Source organism: Rhinatrema bivittatum, chromosome 5 (genome assembly GCF_901001135.1).
Source record: "Rhinatrema bivittatum chromosome 5, aRhiBiv1.1, whole genome shotgun sequence".
Lineage (NCBI taxonomy): Eukaryota > Metazoa > Chordata > Amphibia > Gymnophiona > Rhinatrematidae > Rhinatrema > Rhinatrema bivittatum.
In genome coordinates, this window is record NC_042619.1 from 7,822,759 (window position 1) to 7,839,357 (window position 16,599).

At 42.9% G+C, this 16,599-nt stretch overlaps 1 protein-coding gene across 6 annotated transcripts in view; it reads right to left on the reverse strand.

The window, feature by feature from the left end:
• Positions 1 to 16,599, reverse strand: part of STIM1 (stromal interaction molecule 1) — a 327,443-nt gene that overhangs the window by 17,702 nt on the left and 293,142 nt on the right. For 2 of the 6 annotated variants that reach the window (XM_029601953.1, XM_029601952.1), the window contains exon 12: positions 4,723 to 5,083. In XM_029601953.1, the coding sequence (XP_029457813.1) occupies positions 4,723 to 5,083 (361 nt within the window). Of the gene's footprint in view, positions 1 to 2,969; positions 3,221 to 4,722; positions 5,084 to 14,944; positions 15,026 to 16,599 lie in introns of those variants that run through there. The other 4 variants (XM_029601956.1, XM_029601954.1, XM_029601957.1 and 1 more) reach the window with 4 other exon arrangements.

Below are 16,599 nucleotides of genomic sequence, written 5' to 3' on the forward strand. Positions count from 1 at the left end.
GTTAAATCTGAAGGAACAACAATGGATTTTTTGGATGAGCACTGTCACACCATTAGGTTTAAATAGTGTGATTGACTGGTATTCATTATAAACCCCAGAAGTGACGTGTCAGTCACGTCACTTGGCAAGAGGGTTTAAAATTTAGGCGGGTAAGAGAACCGGAAGAGAAAGAAAGAAAAAACGCTGAGAAATGCCATGCCGGGGAATCAGTGAGTAGCGAGCAGTACACTTGGATAATTTATGGGAACTATGTAATTTGTGACTTATGAAGGTTGTGTTTATGGCGCAGATTTCGCCCTTGAGGAAGGACGACACAGTCCGAAACATTGTACAGTGTTGGGCATGGAGCAGCAATGTGAGGAGTTTTTCACATTGCAGTCGGCACGGAGAAGCAATGTGTGGAATTTATACATTGCAGACAACAATCGGACAAGAACAGCAATAAAGACCATCATCAAGATAAGTGGAAGTTATCATATAATGAAGAGGGAATTGAGATTGTTTTAAAAGCACAAAAGCACTTTACTAGCAAACACAAAAAATATATATGGACTGACCAATGATTAAACATAAGGCAGAGTGATTGAAGGTAACATTACCACACAATGATGCCTATTATGAAGGTCATATAATAGTTGCGCCGCTAAGTTGACAGAAAACCAGGTAAGGGGTATTGATTGGGTAATATTACTACAAACATTTTGTGACTATTTTTTGTAGATATAATGGGGTTTAGTGTTGTAGCAGCAATGTTGCTAAGCTAACCTTGTTGATGTGCTGAGATCACTGAAATTTCTATATATTTGTATGATTACGGGGGAAGTATGTAATATGTACATTTATAATATGTATTTTATGTATATTTGTACTGCGAGTGTACTTTTATATTGATTAAAACTGTATTTAGTTGGTGGATGTTATGTTTGGGTCTTTTTCATTTGATATATGCCTTCAGGGATTAGACATTTTATTTTTTAGATGTGGTTGCTGTCTTTGGTTGGTTATCCTATCACATGATACATGTTTACATCTTATATTTGTAGTTTATGAGGGTAATATTCAAAGGTGTGAGTAAAATTGTTCTACCCACAAAAATGGACTTTTACATAATTGGCCACCTCATACGCCACCTCATAGCTGGCGTATGTTGCGCGCACCGGCAGGCTGCCAGCGCGCAATCCCCCAGCACAGTGGCAAATGGCCGCTGGACCAGTCACCTCCAGCTCCACCCCTCTCCGCCTCCAGGACTGCCCCTTTTCTTGGGCCCGGCCCTTTTGCACATAACAGGAGTTTTGTGCATGGCTGGGCCCCTTTGAAGATGCATGCAGCGCATGCAAGGACCGGCCTCGCTCGTAACCCTCATTTTCCCCGCACACATGGGGATTTAAAGTTTAGCTGCAACTGAGCAGAGACGTTTTAGAGGTGGCCTTGAGGACGGGTTTCCAATTACATGCACATTTTTGCATTTCCAAAACTATGTGTGCAAATTTTCAAGAAAAAATGCTGTGAGCATGATAGGAAGTGCGTGTGTGGGGTAGATTTGGTGAGAAAATATTCAAAGCCACTTGAGGTGTGCAATGTTACAAAATAAGCTCTATATGTTCTAAAATGATCTGCTGAGAACAAGATTTCTTACGATCAGTGAGATACAAAGGTTCATGAATAAATAAGAAACAGTCTATTTGATAGGGTTTAACAGAGGTTTTTTTGTTGTAATAAAATTTAGATTTATTAAATTTTGTCATTTAAGATGTGCTGTTTGATTAGAACTGGTTTTATAACATTAGTGGTTTATTTTCTCTGCTAATGTAATTTATTCCTCTCTGTGGAAATATTTCTTGGAAATTAATTACTATTGATCTATTTATTTTCTATTATATTGCTTTGATTTATGCAATGCTATTTATTTTTACTGTATCCTTTTATTTTTATGTATGCATGAATTTTTATTAATGGATTTATTATGTACCTATTGCTTATACTGGATTGTTTATTATACAGCACTTTGGAAGGGGCAGAAAAGAAGCTAGTCTCCCCCACTCTGAGTCAGTCCTTGGTTACAATGGGTACAAATGAGCTCAGGTCACTGAGAGTTAGGATTATTTTTTGCAAGTCTGATGAGTGTATTTCATTCAAGTCTATATCCTGTTTTAATCCAGAACTTTACTTAAAAACTAAGGAAAGGAAAAACAGGCAAAGTATTCAAACAGAATCAAACAAAGTACTTCTTAGTCCAGGCATTCCTTTTGCTGTCCCTCCACAAAATGTTATGCCCACTCCAAGCATGGCTCGGCTGGAGAACACATCCCATGTCATTCCCATATCATTAATCGGCTGGAAAATGCATCTTGTGGCACGAGGGGTCATGGCATCCCATGCCCCCAGAAGGTGCAATGACCACTCCATGCACGGCTCAGCTGGAGAACACATCCCATGTCACAAGGTGTCACACCTATAGCATGCAAAGATCAGCTGGAGAACGCATCCTATGTCACTACCCGTGTCATGCCCATACCATGCATGGCTCATCCGGAGAACACATCCCATGTCACAAGGTGTCACACCTATAGCATGCAAAGATCAGCTGGAGAACGCATCCTATGTCACTACCCGTGTCATGCCCACACCATGCATGGCTCATCTGGGCCGCACTTCTCTCCAGTACAAGTTGCTATTCTTCCTCTACCTATTTAAGCCTCTCTCCTTCTATCAGAATATGTTTAATATAATCCAGGACATTAGTTATTTAAATTAAAACATTCTCCAGGGAGTGTGCTGAAGGATTTCAACAACCTACTGAACTTGTGGCCTTATGAAATCCTGTAATGTGTGCCCTATGTGCTAGTACACAGTAAGGTGCTGAAAACTTGTCAACGCTTGCTCAGTGAGGGACATTAATCCATTCTGCTGCACCAGTAACAACACACCTAGTTCAGAAGGACTTCACATATGCAGCTCAGAACTACAGATATGGCTCATGAATAAAACTTTATTATGGCCTACAACTGGCTTATCTCATAGAAAGTAGGTAAGAGCAAAGAGCTGGACGTGCTGCGTTGAGGATGGGACGAATCAGCATCCTGACCACCTCATGAAACCATGCAGGCATTGATTTATTTAAGCTGGATTGGAACTTTTTAATGAAGACATCCAGTAATTTCATTCAAAGAAAAGAAAATATTTGCCATTTTAGTTCTTGTCGGACTAGCTTCTGGGAGTCCTGTAGAAATACAAAAAAACTTCTAAGTTTAAGGGATTTTTCCTGTTTCACGCTGAAAGTATTAACCATTGTTTTATTTATTGGAAAGCTGCTATGCATAGTAGTGACACAAACTGAGGGATGAAGCAGAGGTAGGTTCAGGCCCACACCCTACTCTCAATTCATGAGAAGTAGAAGGGGCCAATGAGCAGAAAAACTTCTGAGCTAGAGCAATGCCATAACAGGATAACAAGTCAGGGACACAGCCATCATCTCCCAGTCAACTGCAAGAGCTTGGCTCTGGTGGTACTGTGCAAATTGCATGTCTGCACGCAGCAGGTTAAAAATCAGTTGTTTACACAGTTGGTTAGTACACATGGATAAAAGTGTATTACTAGAGTCTTCCACTGTGGTCAGGATTAGTGAGGTCCCCGCACCGTACAGGTGGAGAGTCACATTGCTTATTAAATTCCCAGCACAGAGTCTGTGCATCAGGGTGGGCAGCATGAACAGAGGAGATGACCACAGCTTGGTGCTCTTCCTCAAGGGGGTCACTGCTTTGGCCCATGTCCATTTATGTTATTAACCTCTGTGCAATATCACTTACAAAACTACCGAACAGAACCCACCCTAAGGCACTCCACTGATAAATAGAACTCACTCCAAGGAAAACTGGGTTATCACTTACTACCCTCTGTCGCCCAGTAGTTTATCCATCCGCAAGCTGAATGGTTTACTTACAAGCCACCCATATGGGGCATGGTCAAAAGGTTTAAAGAACTCATACCTGATCTAATTCTTTGGTCACTCAAAGAAATGGATCGGATTTCTTCTATAGAAACACAGAACATCTCCATGCAAGCTCGGATCCTCTAATTTGTAGGATAAATGATACTGCACTAGCCTTTCTGTTAGTAGCGATTCAATTCAATTTATCCTTCACAGAGACTAAAGTAATTGACTTCCAGTTACCAGTCTCTTTGCTACTCTCACTTTTGAGAATCCTCTGGAATCACTTCTGTCTCCAAAAATTGCCTGAACAAAATGCCTGTATATTCACCAAGATCTCTCTTTCTTATCATCCTAGGGTTCATGCTGCCTGGCTCCAGTGCCTTCTGTAAAGGGTGCTAGGGCTCTCTGTCTGATCTGTAGGGGATGTGCACTGGAACCCAAGCTGGGTGCTCTATTGATGACCCCCCTGCTGCATATTATGGACCCTAAATTCTCTCCTGAGACTGTATACTTTTAACTAGTCCTCACACTGGTTTTGCTTTCTTTGGGTGCTCCATTAAAACACGTTATTACTGTGAAAGTAAATTGCATTGAGATCCTAGGAAGGTAATGGCACTGTGTAAATGCAGGTTATTCTAAATCCAGAAACCGACAGAGCAAAATATCCTGCGAGAGAACATAGGTTCCACAGAAGTGTAAGTGATGAGGAAAAGCGAGACAAAGCACGATGCAAAGGCAAGGCAAGCTGAGAATGCACAGCAAATCAAAGAGGAAGAGAAAGTATGTTATACCCAGTGCTGGCAGAGCAAGTGGGGATCCCAGAGGTGATGTCAGGAGGGGGCAGGTCGGGAATGGAGTCCATCTGGAGATAATAGGTGGTGGAGTGATGGTAATAGACAGGGTGAGCATGAGAAGCAGAAGTGCAGGAAGAGGAAGAGGTGGGTGATGGCACGCTCCCGTGAACCTCAGAACTGAAAGACTGTCCATGGGAGAGGCTGCGCACTCGCCGGAGAGACATTCTGGGAGGCAGGTAAGGCACAGCTTGGCCAGGCTCACTTTGCCCTGGTACATGACTCTCTACCAACCTCTGAGATCCAAGAGCCAGCTGAGAATCCACCAGGCGCTGGCGAACTGGGCCCGACAAACTGGAGGCTGTTGGAGAGAGAAGAAACAGTTAAATGAATTGAAGTGGGAACCTGCTCTAACCTGTCAGATTCTGACAACAAATTCCAGTCCTTACAATGGGAATAGGTCTGACCAGGAGAACACTAATGCTGAGAAGCTAACGACTCTTTCATAATGCGGTAAAGCTCACAGCAGCTCCAATCCTTTAACTCTTAGTAAACGGCCAGCAGAGGTGCCCTCCTGCTGCTGTTGGTGTAGACCATGTTAAAGAAAGGACAGAGGACCTGGTGGCAGGGTTGGGGGGAGGGCTCTGTCGCGGCCCTAACTATCTGGAATTATGCAGAATAAACAAGGCATTATAGCATATTCTTTCCCAGCTCAAACTTTTAGGCCTGCCATTTCCACAGGATCCGAGAATTAACATAAAGTTTGTGTTTCTGGGCAGACTCCATTCTACAGGAGGTTTCCTGGAAACTCTGAGGTCAATATTCAGTAAGCAGAGAAGTTATCCGGATAAAGCTGCCTGCATATAACATTAGCTGAACATTCAGTGCATCATTACGCAAGCAGGAATATTCTAAGACTTAAGAAACAACTCAACACGGATTTCTTTCAACTGGCATTTTTTTTTAACTAGTTTAATTTAGCAGTGAGAGCAGAAGTATGTCGTTTTATTATTTTAAATGCATTTTATATGTCTTTTATATGATTTATTTTATTAGTTTTACTTTGTATGTCTGTTTGTAGTGGAAATTATGCATATTGTAAGTTGTAATCATTATGTATGTTTTATTGTAAGCTGCTCAGAATTGTAGATGATGCGGCATATACATTTTTCAAACAAATAAATAAATACAGCAAAAAATTCCAAGTAAGGCAAAGAAGCACTAATGTATTGAGTACAAAAGCAATATTGCAAAGTTAAAAAATACCTTTAACAACATGTTTAACACGAGATAAAAGAAATGAACATGTGTAAAAAATAAATTCTGAATCACACTGAGTTTTAAACCAATGAGACAACAATTCCTAACCAAAGGGGTCATTCATCAAATCGCGTTAGGGCCCTAACACCTGCGAGAATGCCGTAACACATCCAATAATTAACGCATCGCAAGATGCGTATGCAAATTCTAAAAATTAAATCAAAAGAGGAGTTTGGGCAGAGTTTATGAAAACAAGGGTTGTTTAACATTGCATGCGATAGCGTAATGCACATTATCGGACATTTTTTAACGCAAAAATAACTACACCTTTTTTCCTGGCGTTATGCCGTGCGATATGCCTGAACCGGGATTTCCGCTAAATATCGCAAATCCCATTTTGGGCAGGAGAGAGGGGAGGGGAGAGGGAAGAGGAGTGGCATGGAGTGGAGTAGAGAGCGCCTCTGGGGAGGCACAACCAATCAACTTTTTATACCACTATAGGAGGGTCAAATAGTAACTTCAGGTGAGGTTTTGGTGGTGGGCTATGGTCTGGGGGCAGTTTTACATGCACAGTCAGAGGTACGAGCAGCACAGTACACATCAGTGAAGATTTAAACAAAGATAAGATTTGTACATTGTACTCTCGACCTAGTTTGACGCACTCTTTGCCTAGCTGCGGTAAAAATCCACATCCCTCAACCCCGCAAGAGCTGGAGGAGGAGAGGCTTTAACCTCCTCCTCCTGCCAACAGCTCTGACAGCTACCAGCACTTGTTCATGTCACTCCCGGGTGAGCAGAAGACCAATGGACCCTACTATTTCAAAAGCTGTCCTATTTCAACAAAACGTGAAGTGAATCCAGGGTGAGAAAGGCTTGGTGAGTCCTTTTACATCAGGCCCCTGACAATCAACTGAATGCCAAGTCAAAAGCCTGGATTCTTGACATTTTGGGACAAGATGTTTAAGAATTATCTGAAGATGCTGCACATGTGCATTCAAGCCCACAATGAAAGCGGAGGACGGGATCTGTGTGGTCTTCCATGTTCATGTAACACACCTTTGGATAAATCTTAGATTAGTACAATAAAAGGTCTCATGACCTGCAGAGAATCCAGTTTCCTCCAGGACTGATGCAGCTACTAGAACAGTGTGCTACTAAAGCCTTCAACGTTTGGTTAGACGCATAACCATGAGGACAGGAGAAGGAAAAAGTGAGGCTAAGGAACCAGCAGTCTTCTTTGTGGCTCCAAAGTCAGGCAGGATTAAGCACAGTTCACTGGTTCTGCCATTTTATTGCAGTAAGAAGTTGGCTAAGTTACAAACAGTTCAAAATATGACAGCAAGAATTTTGACTAGCAAGAGACAATGGGAGTCTGCCATACCACTGGCGAATGCCCTGTGCTGGTGGTAGTTGTGCTTCGTATTAAGATTCAGGAATTGCGGAGGAAGTGACATCAGCAGAGATAGCTGCTTGATCCACGAGCTCCCGACACTGCTCAGTTAATTAGCCTCAATCGAAGCCTTTTCTGGGTCTATTTTTACAATTCAGAACTGTGCCTGGGGTCAAGAATTACTAGCATAACCTCCAAGTGTAAAGATGACAACAATGCAGCAGAGGGGTGCGGTGACGGCGTGTGAGACAGCCAAGATGGTACTGACATGCCAGGCCTGGAGGAGGATCTGCTCAGTGCTATCTCCACTAACTCAGACTCGGAACTTCTCACCAGAGCTGAGTTCAGCGAGTGGTTCACCAGCCTGCACAAAGATTTTAAAACCTACCGACAAGAAATGTTGGAGCATACGGAAGAAATCCGTGGAGAGATAGCAACCCTGGGCCATTGGGTAGATGACCTGGACACTCACCTCTATTGCCAAGTTGAAATGTCTAAAGATGTTAAGGAGGACAACCAGCTTCTAAAGGTAAAGTTAGCAGATCTTGAAAATCGGGCGCGAAGAAACAATCTGCGTTTCCGAGGTTTTAAAGAGTTCCCTGAAAATGAGGACTGCACGGCACGGATTACACGCTTTTGCAAGTTCCTACTGGATTCCTCTCAAGCAGAGGCTGGATCTGATCTTCCTGATATTAAATTAGACAGGGCACATCGAGCCCTATGAGCATCTATGGCAAATCATAGCAGAGATGTTGTGGTTTGCTTCCATAATTTTACAGTTAAAGAAATGTGGCCTTCGCAGCCAAAAAGCAAAATATCTGGCAATGGGAGGATCAAGAAATTTCCATTTTTGCTGACCTCTCTCAAGCTATGCTCCAAAATCGGCAGGACTTAAAGGAAGTTACAGCTTTCCTAAGAAAAGACAATATTAGGTACGGGTTGCACCCGTACCTAATACTCCTTTTCCCTAGAGGGCACCACATACAAAATATGCTCCCCGGATGATGCACTTCCAATTTTAACACCACGAGGCTTTGCAGGCTCATCGATGTCCACTAAGTCTGCTAAACAGCCCAATGTAAAAGCTGCAATTCCAACGTGGCAACGCATAGGAAAACACAACAGTAGGCTTCGTCGCCATGCAAGAGGATCTATGTCTAATAAAGGCACAACCTGACTCTTTTCTCCAACTATGATGGGCGATGCCTTTCAATACTGGTATTTCCCAAGCTGTCATTTAAAATGCATACAGTTCTGGACATCTTTGCATATGGCTTCTAGTCTCTTAGTTTTGTTTTTTTTATAATTACTTGCTATTATTTATATATTGTTTTTCATGTTTCATTAGTACCTGAGTGGTGCTGGGGCTCCACTCCACTGTTGATGGTAACTCCTCCCCTGAGGGTAGTAGTAAAGACCTGCAAGGAGGTTTATATGCAGGCCAGTTTACATCTCTGGGGTTGGGTTGCTGCCTTTTATTTGCATTTTTCGAAGGAATTCTTTTTCCTTTTTATACCTGAATGTGATGTCACTGAGTGGACGTGTATGTATATTCGCTTTTACAGTTGGGCCCTTAACTTGGTTTTGAAATTTTATGTATTCTATCTGCTCTCAGTAACATTCAGCCACTGTAAAGGAGTGATTGCTTGGGCAAATTATTAAAGTTGTTTTTTTTTTTCAGAACTTTATTGTTTTTCTAGATAAATGCCACCTTTTCGTATAACCTCTATTAATGCCAGAGGGCTTCACTCCCCTTATAAGAGGACTCTTTTGTTCCGAGAGCTGGAATTAACCAGGTCTGATATTATATTCGTCCAAGAGACACAAAACACAACAACATGAATATTTACTTCGCTCCTCTAGATTCTCACAGTTGTTTTTTGCTCCTTGTTGTAAAGCTGCGAAATACACAGGGGAATGTATACTGTTTTCTAAGAATTTATTTATTTATCGAGTTTTATATATCGTCGTTCGATTTCGCCATCACAACGGTTTACAAAGTTTCGATGTTTAACAGAGTTTCCAAAAGGTTCATGTGAATTTTAACAGATATTGTCGGTTTTATACCCGTAGTTCGTAGGTCAAGCTATATCGATTTCATTATGTGGTATGTTACTTTCTCGCATTGGTTCCACATGTTTGCATGGTATCGTTAGGGGGCAAGTGGTGTTTTAGATTCATTGGATGAGTTGGTAGGCTTTGGTAAACATCCAGGTTTTTAGATCTTTTTTGAAAGTTTTTAAGTTTTGTTGTGTTTTGAGTTCGATTGGTAGGGTGTTCCAGAGTTTAGGGCTTCCTAGAGAAATTGCTTTCTTTTGCGTTGAAGTGAGTTGTTTGGAATGAGCAGGTGGAATCTTTAACAGTCCTTTAATAGCTGATCTGAGGTTTCTGTTTGGAGAGTGCAATTTTATGTATGTACTTAGCCAGTTTCATATGTGAAAGCACTCTCAGAATTCAAGATCCCCAGGGAAGATACCTGCTTCTACGAATAGTTGTGAATGGCTTAACTTACACTTCGGTTAATATATATGCTACCAATAAAGAGCAAGCTGCTTTCTTTCAGAAACTGCACCAAATCCTACTCACATCTCTCGCCAGGGCCCAGATACTAGGAGGGGATTTTAACGTAGCCATTTCCCTTAGCCTATACACATCAAAGGGTACGTCTTCTTTAGCCAAATCACATGTAGCCACCCTGAGAGCATTTATGGAGGATTTCCAACTAGTAGATGTTTGGCGATACTGCTTTCCCACTTCTCGTGCATACACCTTTTACTCAGCGGCACATGACTCATATTCTAGAATAGACCTGTCCTTTTGTTCTAATGTATTTATCCTTATGCTTTATTTATCCAAGATTATAAATTGCCTTATTTATATGTTTATAGTTGTTTATAGTTGAACCTAGCTAGTTTGTTTTTTTTCTTATTTACTTAGACCAAATTTTTGTTTTCTGTTCCAAGATTTGTTCCATGTAAACTGCCACCCGGCAGTAGTTATTACTGTTAACTGTGAACCGGAGTGATATGTATTGTATACAGGAACTCCGGTATATAAAAACCATAAATAAATAAATAAATAAATAGACTATCTTTTTGCAGATAAGTTATTACTCCACAATAATTACCAGTGTAGACATGGGAATAATTAAATGGTCCGATCATGCCCTATATTTCTGGACATCACCTTTGACCAGTATGACGGGGGAAAAGATTCTGGTGCCTCAATGAATCCCTGTTTCAGGATACAGTCTATAATAATTCTATTGCCAGAGTCATTAAATCATTTTTTCTTAATAATGACAACTCTGTTGCTTCCCCTGCTATAGAGTGGGACAGTTTTGAGGCGTTTATTCGGGGTATGTTCATCTCTCGATCATCCTTCTTAAAACAAAAGAAGGAAGCAGACTGTGATAGATTTCGTCATGAGATCCAGCAGCACAGCAGCACTTCTCGAATAACTCCAGGAAAACCTTTTCACATCCATGTAAAGCTAGGGAGGAATTACATCCCTTAGAATCCTCACAGATAGCCCACCAAATGGAAATTGCCAAATAGGAATACTTTGAAGGAGGAGAAAACGCAGGCAAATTATTAGCAAATAAATTGAAAAAGATCTCCTTCCAAAATCATATTTTAAAAATTAAAAATGAGGCCGGCTGGATGCTATTCACCAATACCAATATCAGGCAGTGCTTTCTATCAAGACCTCTAGAGCCCTGATACTTCAATCTCTCTAGATGCTATTGAGGCCTATATACATAGTGTAACCCTACTCCACTTGACAGTGGAAATGCGAGAAGCTTTGAATAGTGAGATTACTACCCCTGAACTTTTATTAGCTATTAAGAATCTTAAAGCGGGTAAGGCACCGGGCCCCGATGGGCTATCAGCCAAATTTTATAAGCAATTTGCCCCCTATTTGGTGGCACACTTAGAAAAAGTTTTTAATCACTTGCGCTCTGGAGGCTCTCTGCTTCTGGACTCTAATTTGGCTGGCATTACAGTTATTGCCAAACCTGAAGGAGACCTTACAGCCTGTGGCTCTTACAGGCCTATTTCCTTGATAAACATAGTTCTAAAGTTGTTAGCCAAGATACTGGCCGATCGCCTTAACTGCTTCATTTCTCAGCTTATCAATCAGGACCAGGCGGGATTTATCCCAGGTAGAATGGCAAGCGACAATGTTCGTAAAATTTGAAACATAAATTGGGGGGCCACTAAGGAAAATATAGCCACTCTTCTTTTAGCCGTAGACACAGAGAAAGCGTTCGACATGGTCCATTGGCCATTTTTGTTCTCTACCTTGGGAAAAATGGGCTTCGATCCCTATTTTCAGAATTGGCTCTATTCTCGCTACCACAACCCAAAGGCTTGCCTTAAAATAAATGGAGGGTACTCAGACTCACCCTTACTCTATGTAATATTCCTTGAACCGCTGGCTATAACTAATAGAAATAATCCATCAAGTTCTGGTTTTCAATTAGGATCCCAATCTTTTAAGCTCTCCCTATTTGCAGATGACATCTTATTCACCATCAGTAATCCCCATACATCCCTAACAGCAACTGAATCTGACCTGGCCACCTTTAGCGCTGTATCTGGTTTTAAGATTAAATGGGAAAAGTTGGAGCTTCTTAACATTTCCTGTCATACCCAATTGGAATCTTATCTAAAGTCACACCATCCCTTTAAATGGGCCCAACATAAGCTTAAATATCTGGGTGTCTACATAGGTAGACACTTAAAAGATCTTTTCTCATTAAATTATATACCTCTGCTTAGGAAAATTAGCTAAGACTTAGATAAATGGGAACACCTTTCTATCTCATGGCTAGCGAAGATCGCGTCGGTCAAGATGAACATCCTGCCTAAGCTCCTGTGTCTATTCCAAACTCTTCCAATCCCATTAACTAATTCCCTCCTGAAACAGTGGCAAAAGAAACTCCTTCATTTTATTTGGAGAACAGTGCGGGCCACCCTCCTAGGGTGGCCCGCACTGTTCTTTTCCAAACTAAACAAGACGGTTGGCTGGGGGTACCAAATCTTCTATGGTATTACATGGCAGCCCAACTACGCCCAGTCATTGAATGGCATAATTCTACACTGGTTAAACATTAGGTGCAGATAGAACAATCTCGGATGAACGACATTCCCCTACAAGCCACTCTTTGGCAACGACACCGTTCTTGGCGACACTGCCCTGATCTGGCTCCCACTACTTGAATATTTGGGCGACCTGGAAACATCATTTGGTGGGGTCAACACCCTATTTTCAGTCATCTTTTCTCTTTCTTAATTTCTTGTTCCCTCATTTAAAGCATGGAAAGATAAAGGGATTTTTCTTATTGAGGATATATGTGTAAATGGAAAGATACTACCTTATGTTGTCTTGCAAACTAAATACCAACTTCCGCAAACTGAATTTCTTCCTTTTCTTCAGATTAAACACTTTGTGACTGGCCTTCAAGTGGGATCTTTATTGTCCCCTGAGAAATCTTTATTTGAAGGTTACTGTGTCCAAGCACACCAAATGAAGGGGGTGATTTCTAAATTTTATGTTGCTAAATGTTAAACTGAAGGACAAATCCACCCACATAAGAGCTTGGGAACACGATTTTGGATTTACTCTTTCAGATGAGGATTGATCCCTTATTTTTCAAGTGACCAAGATATTCTCTCTCTTCTTTGCTACTTGAGATCAGCTATAAACTGCTATACAGGTGGTACTATACCCAACAAGCTCCATAGATTTTGTCCTCAAGCAAGTGATCTGTGTTGGCGGGGTTGCTCTTCTCAGGGGACCTTCATTCATATGTGGTGGGACTGCCCACGCATACCATTACCATGGCAGCAGTTCTCTACCATCCTATCCAAGATCCTCAAGAAATATATTCAATTGTCAAAGGAGGTAGCAATCAAACTTTCAGGCTCCTCATGATGATCCAGCTGCTCAAACCTTGTCCCAGCAATTTTGCATTGCCACAAGAATTGAGATTGCCTGCTTTTGGAAACAAGATCGCACACCAACAATACAGGAAGTGGTATCACGTTTGGACAAAGTATGCACCATGAGCAACATTACTGCATTAAAATGTTATAAACTTAGTAGGTTTACCTCCATTTGCGACCCTTATTTGTGTTGACAACAACTCGGCTCTATTTGACTTTCATTATGGAATGTGCTTTTGGACATCATCTCTGGACCGTCTGGATCCACACAGATGATTCATATTCCTTTGATTTGTTTTAGCTATAGGCTTATGCTGGGTAAAGGCAGCAAAGGGGGGGGGGAGGGGGGACTCTCCATTTGATGTAACTGAAAAGTCTTTACTTGTCCTAACAAGCTGTATGTTTTAATCTGCATTACTATTGTATTTTCTTGGCTTTTGACAATAAAAATTACTAATAAAAAAAAATGATTCAGGAATTGCATTGAATCTTGTAGACCTGTCTTGCATGATGCAGAAGAGGGGTGGAATGCGCTTAATTGATGAAAAGCGGCTGATTGTTCCCTTTAGTAAAGACATTTACGGGTTTAGAACAAAGACTTGTTCCTTCCATGGGATGGTACCCTTGTGTTGGTATCGGATGCCGTCAAAGATGAAAGGCCCGGCAGAATATGAATTAGCCTGGAAAGGCTTGAAAACTTGGCTTTTTGGTCAGCTATTGGAAAGAGATGATTATTGTTATGGCTGATGCAGGTGCTGGTATGTAAGAGAGTGTGGCTGGGAGTGACACTATGCTGGGTTTTGGTGAAGTTTTTAATTTTATGGGGGACTGGGTAGAAGGTTGGGCAGATGGGTTGCGTGTGATGCGATTGGTCATGTTTTATTGTGTAAGTTTTTACATTAGCCATTTTGTCGAGAGCTCTTTTGAAAAAATGTGAACTCTAAATTTGGAAATTAAATTAAGAATAGCCCTTCACATGTCAGCAAAATTTAATTTTGTACAAAGGAGAGGAAATATTGCTTTAAAAATAGAAAACCGTACCCCATGCTGGCAAGTGAGGATGAAATCACCAGCCACAAAATAATGCCACATTAAAAGCAATCAGGAATGGGTCAACAATAAGACAGCAGCCGGTGTACACAAATCTGCACACCTTATTGATATGATTAGAGTGTTCTGAATGCCTCTCTCACCCTGCTCCTCTGCAGAGAATTCACACACAAGTCAATGCTGTCATTACAAACACTAAAATCACTGGACGGTGCTCTTCTTAAGCCCCCTCCAGTAATCAATAGTGCATTAGCAGGGTGCTGTGATATCCTCTTATGATTAAGAGAGGTCTAGCTGCCTTGCTTGTGATATTGGAACTGCAAGAGAGAATGAAGGCAGAGGGTCACTCTTAACAGGCAAGAGGTTCTCATGGCACCCTGTCAGCAGAGTTCAGACGTCATCCCCCAGGAGTTAGTATGGTGTGTCATTCCACTGCAACTACTGTGCATTAATTGTATTGGTTCTGGGTGCTCTAGGCAGTAAAAAGCTGGAAAAGTAAGTGCATTTTAGTCAAGGAGGATGGAAGACAAAAATAAGGGAAAAAATCCCAGAGAAGAAAAGATCATCAAACCAGGATATTTCCAGGGGGAGTGATTCTCCAAGCAGGCAGGCGGACGGTCACTGAACCTGCGCCCCAAAAGCCAGGCAGCGTCTGGTATCAGCAAATCGCATTGAGGGGGAAGGGAAATAAAAGGGTGATTTATTGGGAGAAACACCAAGTACAGTCAGATTATCACAAGCATTTTAATTCCTAAATGAAACCACGTTAAGCTCCATGCTTCAAGAATATGCTCAGCAACACCGCCACATGTTCTTCTACTGTAACAATAAGTACACTGGAATTCAGACAACACCTTTCCTCCAGTCCAGAATACTGAATAGTTCTCAAATGGTCATAAATTTTAGTCACGACCTAAAAGGTAAAAACGAAACATCCCTGCACTATACCCTAAGCTCTTCAGTCCTAGAGGTGACAGGCTCTGTATCCCTGCTCCCATCCCCTGATCCCTCCAGTCCTAGAGGTGACAGGCTCTGTATCCCTGTGCCCATCCCCTGAGCCCTCCAGTCCTAGAGGTGACAGGCTCTGTATCCCTGCTCCCATCCCCTGATCCCTCCAGTCCTAGAGGTGACAGGCTCTGTATCCCTGCTCCCATCCTCTGATCCCTCCAGTCCTAGAGGTGACAGGCTCTGTATCCCTGCTCCCATCCCCTGATCCCTCCAGTCCTAGAGGTGACAGGCTCTGTATCCCTGCTCCCATCCCCTGATCCCTCCAGTCCTAGAGGTGACAGGCTCTGTATCCCTGCGCCCATCCCCTGATCCCTCCAGTCCTAGAGGTGACAGGCTCTGTATCCCTGCTCCCATCCCCTGATCCCTCCAGTCCTAGAGGTGACAGGCTCTGTATCCCTGTGCCCATCCCCTGATCCCTCCAGTCCTAGAGGTGACAGGCTCCGTATCCCTGCTCCCATCTCCTGATCCCTCCAATCCTAGAGGTGACAGGCTCCGTATCCCTGCTCCCATCCCCTGATCCCTCCAGTCCTAGAGGTGACAGGCTCCGTATCCCTGCTCCCATCCCCTGATCCCTCCAGTCCTAGAGGTGACAGGCTCCGTATCCCTGCACCCATCCCCTGATCCCTCCAGTCCTAGAGGTGACAGGCTCCGTATCCCTGCTCCCATCCCCTGATCCCTCCAGTCCTAGAGGTGACAGGCTCCGTATCCCTGCTCCCATCCCCTGATCCCTCCAGTCCTAGAGGTGACAGGCTCTGTATCCCTGCACCCATCCCCTGATCCCTCCAGTCCTAGAGGTGACAGGCTCTGTATCCCTGCACCCATCCCCTGATCCCTCCAGTCCTAGAGGTGACAGGCTCTGTATCCCTGCTCCCATCCCCTGATCCCTCCAGTCCTAGAGGTGACAGGCTCTGTATCCCTGCTCCCATCCCCTGAGCCCTCCAGTCCTAGAGGTGACAGGCTCTGTATCCCCGCTCCCATCCCCTGAGCCCTCCAGTCCTAGAGGTGACAGGATCTGTATCCCCGCACCCATCCCCTGAGCCCTCCAGTCCTAGAGGTGACAGGCTCTGTATCCCCGCTCCCATCCCCTGAGCCCTCCAGTCCTAGAGGTGACAGGATCTGTATCCCCGCTCCCATCCCCTGAGCCCTCCAGTCCTAGAGGTGACAGGCTCTGTATCCCTGCACCATCCCCTGATCCCTCCAGTCCTAGAGGTGACAGGC